Source organism: Podarcis cretensis (genome assembly GCF_951804945.1).
Source record: "Podarcis cretensis genome assembly, chromosome: 17".
Classification (NCBI taxonomy): Eukaryota; Metazoa; Chordata; class Lepidosauria; order Squamata; family Lacertidae; genus Podarcis; species Podarcis cretensis.
Window position 1 is genome coordinate 10620053 of NC_137187.1, and position 25389 is coordinate 10645441.

At 45.6% G+C, this 25389-nt stretch overlaps 1 protein-coding gene across 3 annotated transcripts in view; it reads left to right on the forward strand.

The window, feature by feature from the left end:
* Nucleotides 1–267: 267 nt before the first annotated feature.
* The window catches only part of PIGG (phosphatidylinositol glycan anchor biosynthesis class G (EMM blood group)), a 66731-nt gene continuing 41609 nt past the window's right edge, over nt 268–25389 (forward strand). Inside the window, exons 1-8 of one of the 3 annotated variants that reach the window (XM_079959427.1) lie at nt 270–513; nt 2432–2637; nt 12673–12882; nt 14958–15146; nt 17063–17207; nt 18242–18454; nt 19030–19247; nt 21366–21644. In XM_079959427.1, coding sequence (XP_079815553.1) covers nt 360–513; nt 2432–2637; nt 12673–12882; nt 14958–15146; nt 17063–17207; nt 18242–18454; nt 19030–19247; nt 21366–21644 — 1614 coding nt within the window. In that variant the 5' untranslated portion in view covers nt 270–359. Of the gene's footprint in view, nt 514–2431; nt 2638–12672; nt 12883–14957; nt 15147–17062; nt 17208–18241; nt 18459–19029; nt 19248–21365; nt 21645–25389 lie in introns of those variants that run through there. The other 2 variants (XM_079959426.1, XM_079959425.1) reach the window with 2 other exon arrangements.

Genomic DNA, 25389 nt, shown 5'->3' on the forward strand with positions numbered 1-25389 from the left:
ATTCAGTGTGTGGCCCCTCGCGGCCTACTTTGCCTGAGAGCTTGGCCCGCACTGGATTATATGCGGTAAGACGCACTTTAAGGCACGTAAATGCTCCGCCGCAGTGGCTTTCCGGGAAATGTAGTCTTCCCCACCGCCCTCTCGGGATTGGCTCTTGCCTCAACGCCTTTCTGATAGGAGGCGTCTTGCGTAGAGGCCAGGCCAGCCATTGGTCAGCCGGCAGCCAATAGCTGCCGAGAGTTCCCTCCGGGCTTCCCCGATTGTTGTGGCCCGTCGGAAGCGCAGGCGCAGGTGTGCGCAGGCGCGCCTCGCGAACTCACCTGTCTTCCCGCTCTACCTGTCCGCGCTGGAGCCGGAGGATGCGGCTGCGCTCGGGGGTCTTCGCCTCCGCCTGCCTGCTAGTGCAGGCGCTGGGCGTCGGGCTCTTCCTCAGGGGCTTCTTCCCGGTGCCGGTGAGGTCGCTGCCTCGGAGCGGGGCGCTGGCCGGGCCGCCGGCGGAGCCGCCTCCCACAGGTAAGCGCTTTGCCTCCTACCTGGCGGCGTGGGGGGCGGAAAAGGTGTGGGGAGCGTCTCTTCCAGGCCTTGTGGGGGGTTGCACGCTTGAAAACAACGGGGGGTGGCCTCTTTCTCATCGCCCAAGCCCGGAGTTCGTCCCTCCACACCCCTTTTCATGGGAAAGAGAGGTGGGCGGGGTAGCTGCTCCACCCCTAAATCAAGATAATAATCGAAAATAGCTTACAAGTCGAAATAAGTAAAAAGATTTCGACAGGTTTTCCTGAGCACTTGGGGTCAAAAGAAAGGGATTTAAAATAACTGTTGTGCAATCTAAACCAAGTCCTTATTACGGTGAGGGGCCAGCATAAAAGCACCTCCATACATAAATGTAAGGGATGCGGGTGGCGCTGTGGGTTAAACCACAGAGCCTAGGGCTTGCCGATCAGAAGGTCGGCGGTTAAAATCCCCACGATGGGGGTGAGCTCCCGTTGCTCAGTCCCTGCTCCTGCCAACCTAATAGTTCGAAAGCATGTCAAAGTGCAAGTAGATAAATAGGTACTGCTCCGGCGGGAAAGTAAACAGCGTTTCCGTGTGCTGCTCTTGTTTGCCAGAAGTGGCTTAGTCATGCTGGCCACATGACCTGGAAGCTGTACGCCGGCTCCCTTGGCCAATAAAGCGAGATGAGCGTCGCAACCCCAGAGTCGGCCACGACTGGACCTAATAGTCAGTGGTCCCTTTACCTTTACCTTACATAAATGTAACATGCTAGATAGGCAATAGCGTAACTGTCGAAGTAAAAAGGAAAAGGACCCCTGGACAGTTAAGTCCAGTCAAAGGCGACTATGGGGTTGCAGTGCTCATCTTGCTTTCAGGTCAAGGGAGCCGGCATTTGTTCACAGACAGCTTTCTGGGTCGTGTGGCCAGCATGACTAAACCGCTTCTGGTGCAACAGGACACTGTGACGGAAACCAGAGTGCGTGAAAACACTGTTTACCTTTCCGCCACAGCAGTACCTATTTATCTACTTGCACTGGTGTGCTTTTAAACTGCTAGGTTGGCAGGAGCTGGGGCAGAGCAACGGGAGCTCACTCCGACGTGGGGATTTGAACCGCCGACCTTCTAATTAGCAAGCCCTCGAGGCTCATTGGTTTAGACCATAGCTCTACCCGTGTCCCGCAAACTGCCAAAGTAGAGGGTACATTTACTCATGCTCAAGCCTTCAGTTTTAGACCTGCCGTGTCCAACTGATGTTGAGACATTTCATTCTGAATCTGCTAGACAGAGCCAGAGAGAAGGTGGTGACAGGTGAGTGTCCTGCCCCCTTCCCAACATAAATCCTGTCTATGCCCATGGAAAAAGGCTCTGCCTTGCATGCAGAAGGTCCCAGGAGCAACCTCCAAGGAGCTCTGGGATTGAGCCTTTTCTGAAACCCAGGAGAGCCACTGCCAGTCAGAGTAGGGAATACTGAGTTAGATGCACCCAGTGGTCTGACCCACTACAGTGGACGCTCGTGTTGCAAACGTGATCTGTGCAGGAGGCACGTTCGCAACCCGCAGCGTTTGCAACCTGCAGCAACTGTGGACACGTGGGTTGCTATTCGGCGCTTCTGCGCATGCGCAAGCGCGATTTAGCGCTTTATGCAAGTGCCGAAACCTGGAAGTAACCTGTTCCGGTACCTCCGGGTTCAGTGTGGTGCGCAACCCAAAACACATGACCTGAAGCGTCTGTAACCTGACTATATAAGGCAGTTTCCTTTGTCTCTCCACAACCGCCACCCATCACGTAGTCCAGGAGAGAGGGAGGGCAAGTGAGTAGGGAGTGAGTTGGCAGGTTGCCCACTTTCTGCAGCAAGACAGACCGCTGGAGATAGGATTTACATTGAAAACCAACCCTTGACTTGACTTGGTGACTCATACATGTCTTAAATATATTTTAGGATTCTCTTCCAACTGGACGAAGGTGCCATCCCCTCTCTTTAAAAAAGCTGTCATAGTACTGATTGATGCCTTGAGAGATGACTTTGTGTTTGGCTCGAAAGGCAAAAGGTTCATGCCCTACACAAGCCAGCTGGTGGAAAGAGGAACATCTCATAGTTTTGTAGCAGAAGCCAAGCCACCTACAGTCACCATGCCTCGAATTAAGGTAAGTTCTGATATTTGAAGATGTGATTCAGAACAATGGTAGAAATTAGCCAGGTCTCAGGCGTGTTTTGCAACCAGTGTGGGCCTGATTGCGGCCATGTGGAGATCTCTGGCTGCCATGTTGACGACTGACATCTCCATCTGGCTGGCCACTCCAGCTTTCTAAAGCAGGTAAGCAGAAGAACTTATTTATTACATTTATATCCCACCTTTTCCTCCAAGGAGTACATGGTTTACCACCTCCTCAGTTAATCCCAACAACAACCCTGTGAGGGAGGTTAAGAGGCTGTGACTGGCCCAAGGTCACCCAGTGAGCTTCACGGCTTTGTGGGGATTTCAACCCTGATCTCACTGTTCCCAGTCTGACACTCTAACCACTGCACCACCCTGCCTTCCTAGAGCACTTCTGCTATGGGACAGCTATATAAGTTAAGCAAGTAAATAAATATGGGGAAAGCAGAATGTCACTTAGAGAAGGATCTGAAATCTTTCTTTGAAGCTTGAATTTCTTTTATTCTGGGTTGTTTTATTGTTTTAATGTGGTATAAAGTCCTTTGAGATTCTTTTCTTTAAAATATAAAGCTGTATAGAAATGAAGTTATTAATAATAAAAATATTAACACATTTCATTTAAAAAATGGCCCCTAGATATTCCATTGCTGCGACCGTAACCTAGGTTTAAGGTGCCATTTGGTGATTAGCTGACATATATGAGTTTCTAATACTGCTTCAGAATTGCTTGTACTTTTTTGAGAGGACTTCCAGGTTAGCAAGCACTGTAGCTGTAGGACAGAATTTCAAGCGTCGGGTATCTTTGTGCAGGACAGAGTCTTGCTAGCTGTTTTCTTCACCTTAGAACTTCCCACTGCTTAAGAGGCACCCTGCTTTTGAACAGAGCAGAGGCTTGTCTCTTCAATAGCAGCAACTATTGAGAGGAAAACTAGCAAAACTTTGCATGTGTTTGTGGTCCTCATACATTTTTTATGTTCCTCCTTTTAATCCTATGTTCCTCCTTTTAATTTGTTGTTATACTGAAGGGCAGACAATGAAAAATCTCCTGTTGTCGCATTGAGGGTGGATGGTTTATAAAGTTTTTGAAAAAATGTTTCTTGAGCGGAACCAGTAATGACTTCTGCTAAGTGTGCATGAGATCAGGGTATATTTTTATCTATATTCTTTGCCCCAGGGAAATTTGCTTAGCAACTCCGTTGTTTTCTGAGATTACATTTCCCCAAAGACTTGCAAACATACACATGTTCACAACTATGAGGACTAGAAACTTACTTTTTTTTAAAAAAAAAAGAAAACAGATTATATAATCTGAATTATATGATGCATCCTGTGGCTTTCTTGGGCTGCTGTATGTAGTTCCAGCCCAACAAAGTACCTACAAACAAATTGAGATCTGGACATCCAAATTCCACAAAATAGAAGAGTATAAACTAGTTATATAAAACACCTTTATATCGCTTCCGGGTTGGCGCCATCGCCGAATGGCGGACTCCCTCTGAGCTCCGGAGGGAGCCTGCTCGGCAGGGGCTGGGTCCTACCGCGCCGGCGACGCGGGGACCCTCAAAAACCATGGGCGCTGAAACCCATGGACATGGTGACTCGGCGGGCACCGTTTGCGCCCCCCCCGACCCGCGAAGGAGCCTTTTTAAAGGCTACGGAGCGGGTGACGGGGGGTGGTGTGGTGCTGTGAGTCCTCCGCTTCCCCTGCCGAGTGAAGCCGCATGCCATTTGACGGAGAGCGCTGACTTCTTCTATTGAAAATTTGGGCTAAAAAGAATAACCCGTGAGTAATTGGGAAATCGGATTTAAAAGGAAAAAAAAAATTTAAATTCGGAACGAGCGGGGGAGGTGCAAAAAGGAAGTCCGTCTCCCCCCTGTTGTAGAGGATTTAAAGCAAGGATTTGGCAACTAAGATCGAGAGAAGGGTCTACTTTTTATTTATAAAGTTATTAATTTCACGATGGAAAATTACAAGACTGTGCTGGAGGAGAAAAGTGGAATGTGTGAGTAAAAAAAGTGGAATGTGTGAGTAAAAGCGTAACCCCCCCCCCCCCGGGAACCGGGAGTGATCCGAGAGAGTGCCTGGTGAGGAGACACAGAGATTTTGACAGCTGTCAAAGTAGCTGTCAAAGTAGAAGAACAAAAAGAGAACTTTGTTATAATGTTACAATGACTTTGCCGGTTATATTTGTTACAATTTCGATATAAATTGTTGAAAATAAGGGATAACAAGTTACTTTGACATTTGGGAGTGATCTGGAAGGAAACTGAGTTACCATAATTCCTCTAGAGGGGGCTTTGGGACACTACAAGAACTGCTACAAGTGGAAAATTACGCATGGAATCCGATGGGACTTTTTATCTCCTGGGAAAACTGCAGAAATGAAACATTATTTTGTCTACAGAGGTCTCTACACTAAAGGAGACAATAGATTCATCTATTGAAGAATGGAAGGGACTTGACGTAAGTTTTTGTTCCTGAACAAATAAAGCCTCTGTAGAGGAATTACAAGCTTTTGGAATTAGAACGTTTTTGCAGTGGAACAGGGAAAGAAACCAGAGGAAAGTGAGGAAAGAGAACAACAAGAATTGAACAAAGCTGGAAGTGGGAACATTTGGGACATTCAGATTTAAAAGGACTAAGAAATAAAATTTGAGCTTTACTTTGAAATATAGACAAAACAAAAAAAATTCCTTCCAGTAGCACCTTAAAGACCAACTAAGTTAGTTCTTGGTATGAGCTTTCGTGTGCATGCACACTTCTTCAGATACACTGAAGAATTCACTGAAGATTCAGTGTGTATCTGAAGAAGTGTGCATGCACACGAAAGCTCATACCAAGAACTAACTTAGTTGGTCTTTAAGGTGCTACTGGAAGGAATTTTTTTTGTTTTGACTATGGCAGACCAACACGGCTACCTATCTGTATTTGAAATATAGAGATCTGGATGGAGAAAATGGACCTTCTTGAGATAGAACCCTTCCAAGATTGGGTGTATGAAACTAAAGATTACCAAAAAGATGGTAAAGACTATTAAAAAGACGGCAAAGTGGAACAGAGAGAGATTTGGACATAGATGTGGGGTCTCCAGGTTGACAGCAGACATTGATGGACATTGGGGATCATAACCAGGAAAGGGGGGAGGGAAATTTGGAATCCAAAGGGTGTAAAATTATATTTTGTTCTTTATTTTGTTATTTCATTCTGCTCTGCGTATTAAAGAGGGGAACTCGTGGAAGAGAACAGGGGTCGATTTTAGGAGAAAAAAATTTTTCAACAATGGGTCAATGATAATGAGCATAAAATTTGGGGTAAGAACTTGCTGAACTAATGTAATGGAATTGGAATATAAGAGGGTGTGAGGTGGGGAAGTCCTGGAAAGACGTTAATGAAAATAAGGCCTAAAAGTAAATGTTATTTTGTTCTTTTTCTTTTTTCTGTCATATTTGGAAATTTCAATAATTATTATTTAAAAATAAATAAATAAAACACCTTTATATCACAAATATGAACAAATGAAGACTGACATAACCTTTAAATACTCTTAAAGGTTTAAAAACCTTTAAGATTTAATGTGTGTGCCAGTACATTTTAGGAAGCAACATATTACTACTAGCTGTTGCAGAATTATTATTATTTTTTTAAAGAAGTATGGATGCAGAGCAGGAAAGGTGCTAAATTGTGTTTCTCCTGTGCAATTGGTTGCATGTAAGAGCTCTATGAGCTTGCTTAGGCAAATCAACAAAAGCTGGTGACATTAAGGATGGAAATACAGTCATACCTCGGGTTACAGATGCTTCACAATGCACATTTTTGAGTTGCACACATAAAAATCCCCGGAAGTACTGTGCCAAACCCGGAAGTACTGGAACGGGTTACTTCTGGGTTTCGGTGCATGCGCAGAAGCACCGAATCACAACCCGAGTGTCCACTGTATGCTTTAATGGGTTGGAGGCAACCAATATATCCCATTAGCCCAAGGATTTCTGCTTGCATGGTGAGACGCTACCCCATCCTCCCATGTGTGTGTCAGCATCGCCCCTGAGCCAGTGCCCCAACTGGACTCATGCACTACAACCCCGACTGGGCTAGGTGAGCTGGGTAGCACTGCCAGCGACCACCTTTCTCAGAGGGACAGGTCACCGTGCTGTGGACTCACAGCTTAGAGCTGAGAGCACCGGGTTCACTTGTACAATAATACAGTCGTTGCGCAGCAGAGTTTTGCAGAGTCTTGCAGAGTATAAACCACTCGGAGAGCAGCTCTGTAGAATATCTTCCTTTTATTCTATAGCTACAACTATGATACAAAACTATATACAGAGCTAAAATATGTAAGCATAAATCAATGCTACACTGAGAGTCTGCAGCTGCTCTTAGCAGCAATCTTATCTCTAGACACGATCTCTAACACTCTCTCTCTCTCTCCCCGATACACTGACTGACTGACTGACTGAATGACACACTAATTCACTCACTGACTAATTAAGTAGAGAGCAGTACATTGCTCCTCCTCTCTGTAGAATCAGCAGGCTCCGCAGGAGATTCTTGGATATGGGAGGGGTGAAATCTCCTCATCGTGTGCCCTGTGCCCTCCCCTAATCTGTTCTGGAGTGTTGGGGGAACTCCTAGAACAGATTAGGGGGTGCATAATTTCGTGCTGCCTTTTTACATGCCACAACAGCTGACAGGGTAGTGATTGCCACTAAATGGAAATCTCAGGACACACCAACAAAGGAAGAGTGGATTTGTAAATTAAGTGAGTATATAGAATTGGCAAAATTAACTTCAATTATAAGATATCAATCAAATCAAAAGTTAAGAATGGAGTGGAAGTATTTCGAAGATTATATGTCAAAATATTGTTCTAAAAATGACATGCTAATAGGCTTAGAATAAAAAATGTAAGCAAAAACAAGGCCAATAAAGAAAGAGGGGGGAATCAGAATTTAACAAAAACAGTTTATTATAGAATGCAAGGGGGAAAAGGTAAAAAGAAATATAAAGAAGTCGAATTGCTGTGGAGGGAAGTAGAGGGTGGGTGGTTTTATAATTAAGTGTATAATTATGCAGTTGTAATTTAGATATTGGGACGCGGGTGGTGCTGTGGGTTAAACCACAGAGCCTAGGACTTGCCGATCAGAAGTTCGACGGTTCGAATCCCCGCGACGGGGTGAGCTCCTGTTGCTCGGTCCCAGCTCCTGCCAACCTAGCAGTTCGAAAGCACGTCAAAGTGCAAGTAGATAAATAGGTACCACTCCGGCGGGAAGGTAAATGGTGTTTCCGTGCGCTGCTCTGGTTTGCCAGAAGCGGCTTAATCATGCTTGCCATGTGACCCAGAACCTGTACGCCGGCTCCCTCGGCCAATAAAGTGAGATGAGTGCTGCAACCCCAGAGTCGGTCACGACTGGACCTAATGGTCAGGGGTACCTACTTTAGATATTATATTTTACATGAGGGAATAATTTTCGTTATTATGTATATATGTTAAGTTTCAATAAAGATTTTAAAATTATTATTATTATTATTATTAATAATAATAACAATAATTTAGTGCTACCTTGGATACAACCCAGTACTGTAAAGAATTGATCTGATCCTATTCATTAAGAATATTTCTGCTGGGCGTTAATGGTGGGCTGTTTGCTTTAAAGGCTCAGATCTCCAATATCTACATGTGTCATTGTTGTGATATGATTGTTGAGGGGCAGCAATAACTAATATGTTGTTTTGCTGTATCTTAAATGAGAGTAAGGAGGCAAGGGCTCTTTTATCAGGCGTTGGCTGGAGATGTGAAAGCTCATGTGAACCCCCACCCCACCCCCAGTTTCCCCTCCAGTTTTCCCCCCTCCTGATTTTTTTTTACAGCCCTTCACATCTCTACTGTTTGCATCCAAAAAGATAAAACCCTGCACAAAATAAGACATAAAAAGGCAGGCTCCAACTTCGTTAGAAGCACGACCACGTGGGAAGTTTCAGCTGGGTGATGTGATAAACTGAGCTAAATGTATAGAAGAGAATTATTGCTGGGGTTACTACCTCTTCTTGTTTGTTGCTTGAACTTCCTGTCCTTTGTCAGAAGTGCCCAAGGTAGGCCTCAGCATATTGAAGCAACAGTAAAACATACCTATCCATCGCTCTAAAATCAATAATCAATAGAGGGAGGATACTAAAACCAATTCTTCATTTTCCCAAACCAGGATAAAAACTTCAGCGAACAATGGAAGCTGTAGAAACATGGTGACCAATGCACCACTTTGAGGAGGGAGTTCTACATTCTTGGGGCTACCACCAAGAAGCCCCCCTCAGGAGTTCACTGCTCCTCCTCAAACCACCAGGAGGTTGTCTTCCAATTGTCTTAATCCCAGGCTGGTCTGTAGGGGAGGAAACACTCCTTCAGATATAAAATTGCCTGTGCTATTTTTTAATCTCACAAAAGATTTTGAAATGCTGCCCCCCCCCCCGGTCTTTTTTTACTCATTCACCACTCTGAGCTGTGTTTAGTGTGTTGACTGAACCCAGGGACATAATTAAGCTTTCCCATCACAAACCGCAAGAAACAGCCCAGGTTTGGTCTTAGGTGAGCTCAGTATGGCACAGGAATGAGGAAGACCAGGGAGGAGCAAAGGAACTGCAAGTTACTGTCTTGGAGCCTGCAGGTTTGCGCAGTCCCAGGAAGCCACAGTTTGGCTATTGACGATGTGTAAACTGCACCATACAAACAATTTACATTAAATAAGTAATAGACACAAAATGTAAAGGGCACAATCCGAAATTGTTAAGGAATAATTTAGAGAAAGTCTTCCACCTATTTTTGTAACCAATTACAGCTTAATGACTGAAAGTCAAATTCAGTAGTACGTTGACCTTGATGGGGGCCTTACTGAGCTGTGAGAAACGTAGGAATGGGCAAAATAAAATGAACTTTTCTGTTCTAAAGACAAAATAAAACATGCAACCCTCAGGAATCTCTATAGCAAGGAACACATACTACAGTCGTACCTCGGTTTTCAAACAGCCTAGTTCCCAAACGTTTTGCCTCCTGACCAAACGAAACACGGAAGTGACTGTTCCGGTTTTTTACTGTTCTTTTGGAAGCCGAACGTCCGATGGGGCTTCCGATTGGCTGCAGGAGCTTCCTGCAGCCAATCAGAAGCCGCGATTTGGAAGTCAAACACTTTGGAAGTCAAACAGACTTCTGGAATGGATTCTGTTCGACTTCCAAGGTAGGATTATACTATTTTGTGCATCAGGATAATAATTCCTCAGTACTAATATTAAATGAGTTTCTAATTAAATACTCTGACAACATCAAGAACTGTGTTATTAGAACTTAATGAGCCGTTGCAATTAATTCATCTTGTGCCCTTAAAACTTACTGTGAAGTTTCCAAAAAAAGACATTGCAATCTCTGTCCCAAAATAGATGCCTGTGAGGATTGATTGTCTGCTTCGGAAAGTGGCCGTCATCACAATTTGTCTTAAGTATCGGTTTCTTTTCATTTTGGTGAATGGATTCTGTAAATGATGCACAACAGCTACAGCGCAGTTGATCAGCTTTTTAATTTTGTGTGTTGTGAAACGACACTCGGTGCTTGTTGTGTCTTTTCTTTGTCTCGTTTTTGCTGTACTGCTGGAATCTTTCCAAGTCCAATATTGTGAATGGGCAGAAGTCTGAGGAGAGGGGAGGGATGTGTAGGCAGAGGAGGCAGGGGAGCTGGATGATGATCTGGGGGAAGGGACCAGTGATACGTGGGGTTTTGTGCAACCCATGAGGCAGGTGCCGAGGAGAGCCAAGGGGAAGAGACTGGGCACTCAGAGACAAGGGGAAAGGAGGTGGGAGGAGAGATTCAGGGAGTCTAAGAGGCAGAAGGGGCTGTGCCGGTCCCAGGGAGAGTCTTGCCTTTGGTCCTCCCTTCCACTGTCTCCACGCATACGGTGGGTCATAAAGTGACGGGAGCAACTAGAGCGGAGTTGTAGGGCGCTGGCCCCCATTGAGAGATTTTACTTTCTTGGGCTCCATGATCACTGCAGATGGTGACAGCAGTCACAAAATTAAAAGACGCCTGCTTCTTGGGAGAAAAGCCATGACAAATCTAAACAGCATCTTAAAAAGCAGAGACATCACCTTGCCAACAAAGGTCTGTATAGTTAAAGCCATGGTTTTCCCAGTAGTGATGTATGGAAGTGAGAGCTGGACCATAAAGAAGGCTGATTGACGAAGAATGAATGCTTTTGAATTATGGTGCTGGAGGAGACTCTTGAGAGTCCCATGGACTGCAAGAAGATCAAACCTATCCATTCTGAAGGAAATCAGCCCTGAGTGCTCACTGGAAGGACAGATCCTGAAGCTGAGGCTCCAACGCTTTGGCCACCTCATGTGAAGAGAAGACTCCCTGGAAAAGACCCTGATGTTGGGAAAGATGGAGGGCACAAGGAGAAGGGGACGACAGAGGACAAGATGGCTAGACAGTGTTCTCGAAGCTACCAGCATGAGTTTGACCAAACTGCAGGAGGCAGTGGAAGACAGGAGTGCATGGCGTGCTCTGGTCCATGGGGTCACGAAGAGTCGGACACAACTAAACGACTAAACAACAACATTGCATCAGACAAGGGGTTTAAAGTTAGTTGAAAGGGCTGTGGTCCTAGAGCTGCTCCATCTGTCCAAGTCGGAGTGCAGGGCAGTAGAATTAGATTGCCTAGGCAGCTACTTAGCAGGGGTGGTGTGTGTTACCATTGCGCCTTAGGAGATGATGCAACCGAGTTCTTTGCCAATAAATAAATAAACTTTGTTGGGCTGGGTTTGCTCTGGACATTCTTGATCTCCTATCTAAACTTTCAGTGTTGGATCCTGGGAACATTTTTCTCCTTGTTGACGGATAGAAGTTCTGTTTTTCTTAGAAGGCAAATGATTATTAGTTGCTGGCGGCGGCTAGGGACTGTGGGCCAGGTGAGTTCCCAGCCTTCTTTCCAAGCTTAGGGCTGGTTCATAACATGGGTGAGGGTTATGTAGAGTTGACTCAGCAAACCCAAGCAAAGCATCAGGCTACTGTGCTCTGCCAGGAGGAGGACCATAGGGGATGGTATGGTTTATTTAGATAATGCAGTTTAGCCCGAAAGCCCCCATAGTGGTGAGCATCAGTAATACATATCAATGCAGAAGAAATAGGTCATAAAAGTACCATTCATAAAAAACATCAAGAAAAGCAAAAATAAAAATAGGGGCAGGATTTTGAGTGGGGGTGCGAGTGGGAAATGAAATGTTCTATTACGTGCTAGTCCAAGGAATGCACTCCATATTGGAAGATGTCTCTTAGCACTATTCCATTCCTCAAAGATTGGGCAGTTAGAGGTTCCTGGGCTCTTCTGTACAACTCAGCTGCCAACTTTGTGCTTTGCGACACAGGTCACGCACCCCTGAAGTCCTCCACCTTTAAGTGCCTGAGCAGAAAGGAGTGGCTGGCCAGCAGATGGCAGACAGGCGAGCAGAGAATAACAGACAGCAACTTCACCCAGTCCTCCTCTCACACTTTAGCCCAACATGGTGCCATGCCCATGTGTTCTCCCCCTTCTGTTCTGTTGGGTAGAAGACTACTGCCAAGAATAACTTCCATTGAAAATAATCTCAGCTTTGCATTGTGTGCGAACTGGGAATCCTGGCTTACAACTGAATGATGAACCCGTTGTTTCTGGGTTTGCACATAATGCTAGGCTGAGATTCCCATCACCCTTGCACCTCGGCGATGCTGACTGTGGGGTGATGGGAGGGAGGAATCCAGCAACAACTGGAGGATACCACATTGGCTATCCTTGTGTACATATCTAACCGAGACTTGCTTGGTAGTTGTGTAGATGTGTTCTCTCTGGGGTTTTTTTAAGTGTCCCAGAATTGGTTCATCAAGCCTGTTACAGATGATTGTAATAACATTTTTTACTGTCCATGCACCCTTGTCCTAAGGCAGTCTTGTCCTCTTCTCAAACCCTATCAAGATGTTTTCCCCTCTGCTTTTGGGGCATCTGTTTGCAGGCACTGACAACGGGGAGCATCCCGGGTTTCATTGATGTCATCATGAATCTCAATTCTCCAGCCTTGCTGGAAGACAACTTGATACAGCAGGCCAAAGCAGCTGGGAAAAGGATAATTTTCTATGGTGATGATACTTGGGTTCGATTATTTCCAAAGCAGTTTGTGGAATATGATGGAACAACATCTTTTTTTGTCTCGGACTATACTGAGGTAAGAAAATGCTTCGGTACAGTGATGTAAGAAATTGCATTGTTAGGTTAGTGTGCAAATGAATACTTTGTGAAAATTTGATTTATTTTTGCCTATGTGTTCTTAAAGATCTGTGTATTAGCTCATAGTAAAAAAAGCTGGATTGATCTGTGATATTCTAAAGCATGTTTTAGTTGCCACATTTCTAAAATGGATATGTTTTTCATGTCTGCGTTGTTGTTTTTGGTGTTTTCTTTTGCAATTGGAGGCAGTCAAATAATTGACAGGCTCTGTCTCCCCATTGTGACGAACTACTAAAAGCTCCATATGTGGTTGTCACAAAATACAGGCCGGCATTCCTTACTTTAGCTCAGGAACGGAGAGCTCCAGAAGATTCCAGGCTCCAACTCCCATCATTGCATTGGCCACGCTGATTGCAGCTGATGGTGGTTGGAGTCTAACATCATCTTTTAGACCACTCATTCCTCAGCCATGCCCTAGCCTGCACAAACCCTTGAAGGCTTTGGAATTGCCATTTGCAGCAAGTACAACTGGTCCAAAAGGATGCGGGTGGAGCTGTGGTCTAAACGGCTGAGCTTCTTGGGCTTGCCGATCAGAAGGTTGGCAGTTCGAATCCCTGTGACGGGGTGAGCTCCCATTGCTTGGTCCCAGCTCCTTCCAACCTAGCAGTTCGAAAGCATGCCAAAAGTGCAAGTAGATAAATAGGTACCATTCCAGCGGGAAGGTAAATGGCGTTTCCATGTGCTGCTCTGGTTTTGGTATTCCGTTGCATCAGAAGCAGCTTAGTCATGCTGGCCACATGACCCGGAAAAACTGTATGCGGACAAATGCCGGCTTCCTCGGCCTCTAAAGCGAGATGAGGGCCGCAACCCCAGAGTTGTCTGCGACTGGACTTAACTGTCAGGGGTCCTTTACCTTTACCTTTTTTACAACTGGTCCACTTGGAACGGTTCTCTAGAACTTCAGGCAGGGCTCTTTCCGGTCCCTTTTAATTTTGTATTTACTATGTTTTATATGTTGCCTTTTCTACCAAATAACTCAATACTATTTGTTTATTTTAAAACAATAGATACATGAGATACAAGGAAGCTAGGGAGAAGAGGAAAATAACTTACTTGAATATTGCCTTTTTCATACGGTTATGTTAATGACCAGGCAGAGAAGTCTCTGCAAGAGATGGTTCTGGCAGGGAAGAAACAAAATGGTGCTGTGTCTCAGCTGAGCCAATGGGCAGAGCCTAGCTTTTTCAACTGTTCCTCTACCGCATCTTCATAGAAGGGTTTTTACAAGAGCCTTCTAATGGGAGATGCCAAGGCTTGAGTTCCCTCTGTGAAAACCATGCCATGATCTCTGTCTCTTCCCAAGTTGATGCACTTGACATCATCATCATCATCATCATTATTATTAAAACAATGTATTGAAAGGTATAGTCTCTACTTCTGTTGTAGGAGTTTAAAACTTCTGCCACTGCCTTGGTAGCATGAGGATTGGCAGCCTGATCTTGTGGATTACAGCTGAGTGTGCTCTGATTCAGAGAACCAGTTAACCTGCAACATGCTGTGCTTAGAGGCTTAGAAATTCAGTTAGGTCCACATGGTTACATAATTCTTATTAACTGGCCATCTGCCTAAAGATCCTTCTATACCAGTGTTTCCCAAACTTGGGTTTCCAGTTGGATTTTTTTTTTGGACTACAATTCCTACCATCCCTGATTATTGGTCTCACTAGCTAGGGATGATGGGAGTTGTAGTCCAAAAACAGCAGGCGACCCAAGTTTGGGAAACACTGTCTTATAGTGTTTCTTGGACTCCAACACTCCAGGAACATACTCCAGGAACATACAGCTCATTGTATGTAGAAAATGAGTGTGTCTGTGAGGGACATTCAGCCTTGACTTCTCCCTTTAGTGTGCAATTTCCCCTCTTGTGTAGGAAATGATCAGAATCACTGCAGTGTGATAAAGTCCAGGAACAGCTTTTCCCCTTGGATTCTGCCGACAGTATGAACTGCAAGCTTGAAAAATTAAGATGGCGTAGGAGTTTCAACCTGACTTTGCTTATCCTTTCCCTCTTAAGGTTGATGATAATGTTACCAGACACTTGGATAATGTGATGAAAAGAGAAGACTGGGATTTGCTCATCCTTCACTACTTGGGGCTGGACCATATTGGTCATCTGAGTGGACCGCACAGTCCTTTAATAGGGCCAAAGCTTTCTGAAATGGATAACATCATCAAGAAGATTCATACTTCTCTCCTCTCCAAGGTGGCATGCATATATATATTGATGTAAATTTAATCATGAGCGTAGGAACAGCATATGAAGCCTTAGGTTTCTATCCAATGTCATTTATACACTTAACAGTCTTGTCCTAATGCATGCTTACTTGCAAGAAAGTCCCACAAAATGTAGTGAGGCTTATTCTCAGGCAAATGTACATGGGTTTACTGCCTTTGTGGTGCTGTCACCTTTGACGTTTGGGGCAAGTTAACCTGATGCCCTTGAAAATGTTGGCCAATGTGTTAAGGATACGAGTAATCATAACAATTAAAAACGTCATCAATGCATGTGGCACAATTTCAGGCATTATGCTAAGGCTATTTTCAGGCGTTCATGGCTATTTCAAGCGTTATGCAAAGGCAAATCCATGTTTGCCACCCACCTGACAACTCAACACTAAGCTGCATCTGAAGGTAGCTCTCTTGGCAAGGGCACAACTGCGGTACTCAGATGGCACCTTTTTCAGTGAAATGTGTTGAGTGACCTTAAATCTCCATAAGTGAAAAGGACCAACTGCCAACTTTTACCAGGGTGTGTGTAAAAAGGAAAAAAAAAACAGTTTGTGACTTAGTTACCATATTTTTCGCTCTATAAGACGCACCAGACCACAAGACGCACCTAGTTTTTGGAGGAGGAAAACAAAAAAATTATTCTGAACCCCAGAAGCCAGAACAGCAAGAGGGATCGCTGTGCAGTGAAAGCAGTGATCCCTCTTGCTGTTCTGGCTTCTGGGATACCCGCGCAGCCTGCATTCGCTCCATAAGACGCACACACATTTCCCCTTACTTTTTAGGAGGGAAAAAGTGAGTCTTATAGAGCAAAAAATACGGTACTTGAAAAAGTGATGCCGGGGCTCAAATCTGAGAATTCCACCTGATCTGGAAATTATTCCATCCTTCCTCAATCCCCAATGCTTTGGGGGACTCTCTGTACTTCCGAAGCCATTAAGGAAATGCCCTCTGAAACTGCTCTAGTGTTTGAGGAGAAATAGGTGCCTTTTTGGAGGTGGGGGGAGCCTTGGCACTCATAAAGTCCTGTCTGTGCTGTGTGGCACAAACTACATGTGCCATGGTGCTGCTCTCTGCCTTTTTCTTTTGGATGAACAGTACAGTCGTACCTCGGTTGCCAAACACCTTGCGACTCGAACGTTTTGGCTCCCAAACGCCGCAAGCCTGGAAGTGAGTATTCCGGTTTGCGAACATTCTTTGGAACCCGAACGTCCGACGCAGCTTCTACGGCTTCCGATTGGCTGCAGGAGCTTCCTGCAGCCAATCGGAAGCAGCGCCGTGGTTTCTGAACATTTTGGAAGTTGAATGGACTTCCGGAACGGATTCCGTTCGACTTCCGAGGTACCACTGTAGTGATCCTTCGTTTGTGAAATGCTCTCCCCAGGGACGTTCTCCTGGCACCTTCATTATATATTTTTAGGCACCAGGCAAAAACGTTCCTCTTCAACTGGCCCTTTGTCTGCTTAATATTCTACAGCCTTTTAAATGTGTCTGTGGGAAGGGGGGAGTATTGCTTTGCTGTTTTGTTCTACGTATTTACTTGTTTTTATCTTGTATTTAATTCTGCAAACCGCCCTGAGATCTTATGACGAAGGGCAATATATAAATCCAATAGATAAATAAAAAACAAACAATTGGCTGAATGGCAGCCATTCCTCAAACGGCAGATGGGGAACCTGGTGCCCAGCCAGCATGACCAGCATTGAAGGATATGGGGAGCTGGACCTCCCAACAGCTTCTACAGTGCCATGGGTGCCCTGTTCCTGCTCAAATGGCTTTGACTACGACCACCTGTGCTTTCTGAGTTTAGATGTTGCGAGTTAAGGAAACGAAATGGTTAGTGGAGTATGTCAATCGCCCCGCTAAGCCCTCTGCAATTTCCTTCCTTTGCAGGAGGAGGGAGAGGTGACTTCACCCCACCTGCTTGTTGTGTGTGGCGACCATGGGATGTCTGAAACGGGGAGCCACGGGGGATCCTCGGAGGGCGAAGTGCGAACGCCTCTGCTTTTCGTCAGCTCTGCTTTCGACAGGGCCGGGGGTAAGGGCTGGATTCCTCTTGTTGGTGCTGTTATTTCAGTAAAGAGATCCAGCTGCTTTTATTAAAAAGTGCCGCAGAGGAGTAGCTGCTCCCTTGTGAAATGACACAACTTTGGAAATGTGTGCTTAATGTGTCCTGGTAGACAGACAGTCTTCTTTCAGAAAAAAAGGAGAGTTAAAAATGTCTCAGGTCTGTGGTAGCCCTAGCATTAATAACGTCGGGACAGCTGTACAAATTATTATAGCTAGGAAGTGGAAGGGGCAAGGTTGAATATAAAATGGAAGAATGGTACAAAGAACTGTGGGGATATAGCTATTAATAATCAATTAACATGTGCCATTAAGGTAAGACAAGGAATATGCAAGGAGAAATGATTTTCAGAAGATAGGGAAGGTATTTGTAGAATTCGAACTGTTAAAATGGAAAGGGGTCAAACCAGCGAAAGAGGTGTTGAAATTTTGGGAGGTTGGATAGTTACACTGGAATGGCCTCGGTGGTGGGGCGCACATTTTTTTCCTTATTTATTTATGATTTATTACTTTGTCAAAATAATAAAAAATAAAAAATGTCAGGAATCACCCTTCCCCACTGTAGGTTTTTTCTTTTCTTTTTCCCCCGGACTACCACTCCCCTCCGCCTTAGGTATCACAGTGAAACTTCTGGGTGTAGTGATTAAAATATCTGCAGGGCACCAGGTTAGAGGAGGGTGTCTTATTATTATTATTATTATTATTATTATTATTATTATTACTAATACAGGTATGAACGGCTCCAGCGCTTTACTCCCTTAGAAAGGTAATAATGGGGGGAATCTTGATCTGTTTTGGTTAAAACGTGGCGCTGATAATGCCAAGGTTGCAGGTTCAATCCCCTAATGGGCTGGCTGCATGACTAGATGATCCTCAGGGTCCCTTCCAACTCTACAATTCTAGGATCAGAAGGAACATGATTGTGTAGCAAATACCGCTTTGCATTTATCATATTTTTGGGAAGGCAAACCAGGGAAGTCTTAGCTGGTGTCCGTCTCCTCTCAGGTCTCCTGAAACCTCCAGAGCTTGTTCAGCAGACTGACTTAGCCGTCACGCTGGCCATTGGCCTTGGCTTGCCCATCTCAAGGAACAGCGTTGGGCAGCTTTTGCTGCCTGTCGTGCAGCAGAAGACAGTGAGAGAACAGCTGCGGTACCTGCACTTAAATGGGTTCCAGCTTAGCAGACTCCTCCAGGAGAACATGGCTACCTTTGAAAAAGGCAAGTAAGTTAATGTCTGTGCTTTTTATGATAGTTGTCGAAACGTTCTTAACCCATAGGGAACCCGCTTTGAAGAAATAACAATATTCTGATTGTTAGGGGATTGTAATAGATTTTTGTAGCATGACAGGAGAGAGACAGGATCAAAAGCAACTCTTGTTCTTGTGACTCAACAGTCAGGGATGGTTCCCTCCTCCTAAGGCAGAACCTGCCAATGGTCAGTTTCTGCTATAGTGTGGACATCAGGCTGAGGCATTTAGTAATTTTCACATTTAACTCCTGCCTGTGGAGGGAAATGGCAGCTCCTCTCCCTTATTTAAATTTAGTTCAAACAGTGTATAAAACAAACGAGTTGTTAGCTTTAACAATGGTTTAATGTGGACACGTGCTCATAAACACTTACTTGGGTTTCTTTGCAAACTGTGTTTCGGATTCTGTTTTTAAAAGAGAGTTTGCAACTCAGTAGTTGCGAGGGAACCATTGCAGACCTTTATGTCTCGATACAAGTAAGAAGAATCCTTTCTGCAGATCTCTCAAATAACTTTCTGGTCTGTGTTAATGTCTCTTGTGACTAGATCCTGGATTCCAGCAGTTTAAGATGGCGGAAAAATCCCACGGAAGTTGGATCAAGCTCTATTTGGAAGGGAACACCTCGGAAGTCCTCAGAAACCTTGGCAAAAAAGTTCTCAGGCAGTATTTAGAGGCCATCAGGGTCCTGAGCTCTTCCTTAAGCAAGCAAGTGGCACAATATGACACGTATTCAATGATAGTGGGAACCATCATTGTTCTGGAGGTACGGTTGAGTGTACTGAAGCCATCAAAATTTTCAGTTCAGTCAATAAGTCACTTACACTATCTCTTTTTCAAGTTGGGTGGTTAACCTACTTAGAAAGTACCGTATTTTTCGCTCTATAAGACGCACTTTTTCCCTCCTTAAAAGTAAGGGAAATGTGTGTGCGTCTTATGGAACGAATGCAGGCTGCGCAGCTATCCCAGAAGCCAGAACAGCAAGAAGGATTGCTGTTTTCACTGCGCAGCGATCCCTCTTGCTGTTCTGACTTCACTTCGCTGGAGAGGTGCTGCGCAGAGAGGGAGAGCTGCACAACACCCCTTCAGCGAAGCGGGAGGAGAAATGGAAGGGGCTCCGTTTCTCCGGCCGCTTCGCTGAAGGGGAGCTGCGCAGAGAGGGAGAGAATTTTTTTTTCTTTTCCTCCTCCTCCTCTAAAACTAGGTGCGTCTTATGGTCAGATGCGTCTTATAGAGCAAAAAATACGGTACTTCGTTCATGCTCTGAAACAAGCTGACACAGCACCAGCCTCTTGACACAAATTTAGGTGGCAACATATCACCCAGGAGCAGGGCGTCTTTCTTCAGAAGTCGCTGACCTGGCCTTGCACCTTACATGTGTTCTCTCTGGTTTTCATATGGGCAGTATAAAAATACTGGGATGCAGGTGGCGCTGTGGGTTAAACCGCAGAGCCTAGGACTTGCCGATCAGAAGGTCGGCGGTTCGAATCCCCGCGATGGGGTGAGCTCCCGTTGCTTGGTCCCTGCTCCTGCCAACCTAGCAGTTCGAAAGCACATCAAAGTGCAAGTAGATAAATAGGTACTGCTCCAGCGGGAAGGTAAACGGCGTTTCCGTGTGCTGCTCTGGTTCGCCAGAAGCGGCTTAGTCATGCTGGCCACATGACCTGGAAGCTGTACACCGGCTCCCTTGGCCAGTAAAGCAAGATGAGCGCCACAACCCCAGAGTCGGCCACGACTGGACCTAATGGTCAGGGGTCCCTTTACCTTTATAAAAATACTGTTTTTCTGACCGTAGCGAAAGCTTCACTATCTTGATCCACGCTGCCTATATTTGCGTCGAAAATCTTGTACGTGTAAGACGCCCCATGCTGGATTGCAGACTTTCTCCGCAGTTTCCAAAGTTTTGTTTTCCTACATGGCATTGGGAAGGGGCTGCTATTTGAGAGACCCAAGCCTGAAACTCTTATGAGCGTGGGGAAATATTTTGTGTGTGTTTTTCCTGTTGGATGCTGGCCATAGAGTCTGCCGCTCAAACGCTATAGGTAAAGGTAAAGGGACCCCTGACCATTAGGTCCAGTCGTGGCCGACTCTGGGGTTACGGTGCTCATCTCGCTTTATTGGCCGACGGAGCCGGCGTACAGCTTCCGGGTCATGTGGCCAGCATGACTAAGCCGCTTCTGGTGAACCAGAGCAGTGCACAGAAACGCCGTTTACCTTCCCGTCGGAGCAGTACCTATTTATCTACTTGCACTTTGATGTGCTTTCGAACTGCTAGGTGGGCAGGAGCAGGGACCGAGCAACGGGAGCTCACCCCGTAGTGGGGATTAGAACTGCCGACCTTCTGATCGGCAAGCCCTAGGCTCTGTGGTTTAACCCATAGCGCAAACGCTATAGCATTGGGTAAAAGAGCAAGTCTTGCCTTTGCTCCCAAAATTCTCACGAGCAATAGATGCAGAGAAACGCTGTCTTACTTGGCATGCTGGATAGTTTGAGAAGTCAGCCGGTCTGGTCTGTCCCTTGTGCCATGCACAATGTGAAATAATGCAGGACCCTAACTAAATATAAAAAAGAGCCAGAGTGGTATAGGGGCACGAGAGTGTTGGGCTAAGACCTGGGAGACCAGAGTTCAAATCCCCACTCAGCCATGGCCACTGGGTGACCTTGAGCCAGTCACCATCTCTCAGCCTAGCCCAGCTCACAGGGTTGTTGAAAGGACAAAATGGAGGTGTGCAGTGGGGAGGACCAGGTACGCCCCCTTGAGGCCATTGGAGGAAAGGCAGGATGGAAACGTAAAGTGAAAAAAACCCCCACAAAAAACTGCTTCTTTCACCGGTTTTGAGTTCTAGACTCTCATAGGATGTTCTTGCTTGTTTTCTCCTCCTAGGTGCTGGTGCTGCTTCTCTTGAGTACCGCAAAAGCTCTAAGCAGCAGGGCGGAACTGGAAGTGCCCCTCTCCCCATTGTGCTCTCTGCTGTTCTACCTGACATGCCTGATGCTCTGTGCGGTTCATGTCGTCGTGTGCACTTCGACAGAGAGCTCGTGCTATTTCTGCAGCATCTCCTGGCTGACAGCCATTGGAGTGATCATGCTGATTTCCGGGCTTCTCTGCGTCATTCTCTCTGCCCTGGAAAAGGTGTTTGTGAACCCCAAACAAATGGCAAAGGTAATAGATACAGGAATGTAATTTAAGCTGCTGGGGAATGTGGATCTGTAGTTGTCTTGTGCGTCGTTGCTTCGGAAAACCACTACACCTTTCACATGGTAACTTAAACCAGTGTTTCCCAAACACGGGTCTTTGGCTTTTTTCGGACTACAATTCCCATCATCCTTGACCACTGGTCTTGCTAGCGAGGGATGATGGGAGTTGTAGTCCAAAAACAGCTGGAGACCCAAGATTGGGGAACACTGCTTTAAACCTTTGCAAGGAAAAGCATACATTGTGCACCAGCATGCTGCACATTTATGTTCAGCACCACCACTTCTGCCTGCCGGTAGCCCCTGATAGGCAGACAAGCCCACAATGTTCTCCTTAATGAGACTGACCTGGCACCTACGTTGCAATCTTTTCCATGCTAAGCCAAAGCGTTGATTTTTGTCCCAGGCATTTTAGCTTGTAGAAAGCGTGCTAACAGTTGCATTGGTGTTGTTACTGTATTCGTACTGCTATACAGTTAGTTGCATACTGCCCTGGAACTCTAAATAGGATGTTCTCTCTCCCCACACCATCCCCAGGCTGGAATTGGACATTAAACGACTTCCACTCCTTCGCTTTTCCATTGCCTGTTTAATTTTATTTTTTTAAACCCACCTACTCCTCAACATGCTAGGTTGGTGAGGTCTTGCAGTCCAAGGCTGTTACAAATGATCTTAGTGTGGTGAATTGCGAACATCGATTTGCCACAGTGGTGATATTGCTGCCTGAAAGGTAAGCTGCTCTCAGTTATAATGACTAAATTACCAGTGCCTAAGAGCAGAGTTCAGGGAGATTAGTGGCGGTGGAGCTGCTGGCTCGGCTCTTCCGCAGAGCTTCAACGGGCATCTTTTAGTCTTTGAAAATCGCTGCCTGAAAGCTGCTTCTCCCAGTAATCCATGTTATCCGATTTTTATACTGGAGCGGTAATGAAAACCCTAGTTTTGAAGTCATGTCTATAGATTCCAGTTTAGCTGCTTTTTAACATGCGGTTTCTTGCAAAAGGGCTCTGGGAATACGGTAAGGTAAAGGTAAAGGTACCCCTGCCCATACGGGCCAGTCTTGACAGACTCTGGGGTTGTGCGCCCATCTCACTTAAGAGGCCAGGGGCCAGCGCTGTCCGGAGACACTTCCGGGTCACGTGGCCAGCGTGACATCGCTGCTCTGGCGAGCCAGAGCCGCACACGGAAACGCCGTTTACCTTCCCGCTGGTAAGCGGTCCCTATTTATCTACTTGCACCCGGAGGAGCTTTCGAACTGCTAGGTGGGCAGGCGCTGGGACCGAGCAGCGGGAGCGCACCCCACCGCAGGGATTTGAACCGCCGACCTTTCGATCGGCAAGTCCTAGGCGCTGAGGCTTTAACCCACAGCGCCACCTGCGTCCCCCGGGAATACGGTAGTTTTGTATAAAAGTGGCATAAAATTGTGACGGGGAAAAACTAGCACAGAAAAAGGGGAAGCACGCGAAGGAAATTAAGCCCCTCCCTTTGACTCAACCCCCTTTTTTGACCAGTTTATGTACGTGGGCAGAAGTGTGCAAGCTATGGGGAACCTTAGCTTGGAACTGGTGAGGTGCTGGAATTGGTGAGCACCAAAATCAGTACAGCTGTGAGTTTATGAGCAAACCTTTTAAAGCTACTTTGGTTCCGGTGGTGTTGCTGTATGAGAGATTGAAAAGAAAGCATTAAAGATTACCTTTAGGTTAACAGCGAGTGGTAACTTCCCTTGACATGTAGGTTAACCTTGTGCACTCCTTCAGAATCTTAACATTCAGGTTTTGATAATACAGTCATACCTCGTGTTGCGTTCCGCTCTTGTTACGGACTTTCAGCTTACGAATGTGGCAAACCTGGAAGTGCTTACTTCCAGTTTCGCCACCCAAGCACGCGCAGAAGCGCTCAATCGCGCTGCGCACATGCGCAGAAGAGGCACTCTAGTTGTGGACTTTTCGGGGTGCGAATGGCACCCCGAAATGGATTAAGTCTGCAACTAGAGGTATAGAAATTGTATAGAATTTGAGTATAGAAACTGAGTAGGAGAAAGGGCTACAAGCATTTTTTAATATAATAATTTTTATTAATTTTAACATATTGATTATCAATCATACAACAGAACTTCACTTCTTATACAATATTTTTGCGCTTCCATCCACACCTTAACATACATTGAATTGGTTGATTTGCCTCTGGCTGACCACTGTAATCCATGTGTTGGTAACCACAAGGCTGGATTACTGCTCCCTGGGGACCTAGCTTGGAAGCTCCAGTTGGCAAATCTGATGGCCAGATTGCTGATTGGGGGGGGGGGCACATGGCCAACGACGTGACACCACGGTTAAAACATCTGCACTTGGCTGCCCATTGACTCCAGAGTCATGTTCAAGGTCTTAGTATTAATTTACAAAGCTCTGAACAACTTAGGTCCAGGGTAGGAACTGTTTGAAACCTTACCTTCCAGCTTAGCTGCCTAGTTCATCTGCAGGAGCATTGTTCATCATCTCCTGAGTTGTCAAGGCTTATCTGACAGCAAAAGGGAACTGAGCCTTTAGTGTCATTGGCCCTGCCTGCCCTGTGCAATGCTCTGACAATAGAAATTCAGCAGACTTCTTCCGTGCTGATATTTATGCATCTGCTGAAAACTTTTCTATACTGCTTATGCATCGAAAACTATTGTTGTCGTTTAGTCGTTTAGTCGTGTCCGCCTCTTCGTAACCCCATGGACCAGAGCACGCCAGGCACTCCTGTCTTCCACTGCCTCCCGCAGTTTGGTCAGACTCATGCTGGCAGCTTCGAGAACACTGTCCAGCCATCTTGTCCTCTGTCGTCCCCTTCTCCTTGTGCCCTCCATCTTTCCCAACATCAGGGTCTTTTCCAGGGAGTCTTCTCTTCTCATGAGGTGGCCAAAGTATTGGAGCCTCAGCTTCACAATCTGTCCTTCCAGTGAGCACTCAGGGCTGATTTCCTTAAAAATGGAGAGGTTTGATGTTCTTGCAGTCCATGGGACTCTCAAGAGTCTCCTCCAGCACCATAATTCAAAAGCATCAATTCTTTGGCGATCAGCCTTCTTTATGGTCCAGCTCTCACTTCCATACATCACTACTGGGAAAACCATACTGCTTAATAAATAAATAAAACTGATTAGCCACAAGTGGGAACCATTTACCCCCTCCCAAGCTGAGGGATTCGAGGTGGTGGTCTCCAGTAAAAATAATTATGCTTAATGTTTAATTATGAGCTTTAAGTTTTAAAAAGGAGGGCTTCAAAGAGTTTAAGTGGTATGCCCAAAGAGCAGCCTTCAGCAACCTGGCGCCCTCAGATGTTTTGAACTACAGCCATCACCAGTCGCAGCCAGCAAAGCCATGCTAACTTGGGTCTGATGGTGAGTTATGGTCCAAAACGTCTGCTTGATGAAGGCTGCTATAGACAAAGTCTGAGCATAGGTGGCAAATATTCTTTGATATACCTGTAGTTAAAGAGTTATTATTCCTGATACCTTCTGGCAGTCGAAACTGATTACATTGAATGCATAGACTAGAGCAGTAACTGAATAAGCAAGTCAGTCTTTCTATTTCCCATATATACATCAAGATCCTTTCAAGCACTGCCTAGGCAGTGAAGTCTGAGACGCCTAACATACAGCATTAAAGTTGGTCAACTGAATGGCTGGATATTTTTCATATACCTCTCTCTGCATGTCTTATTAGTGTTCAGATGATAAC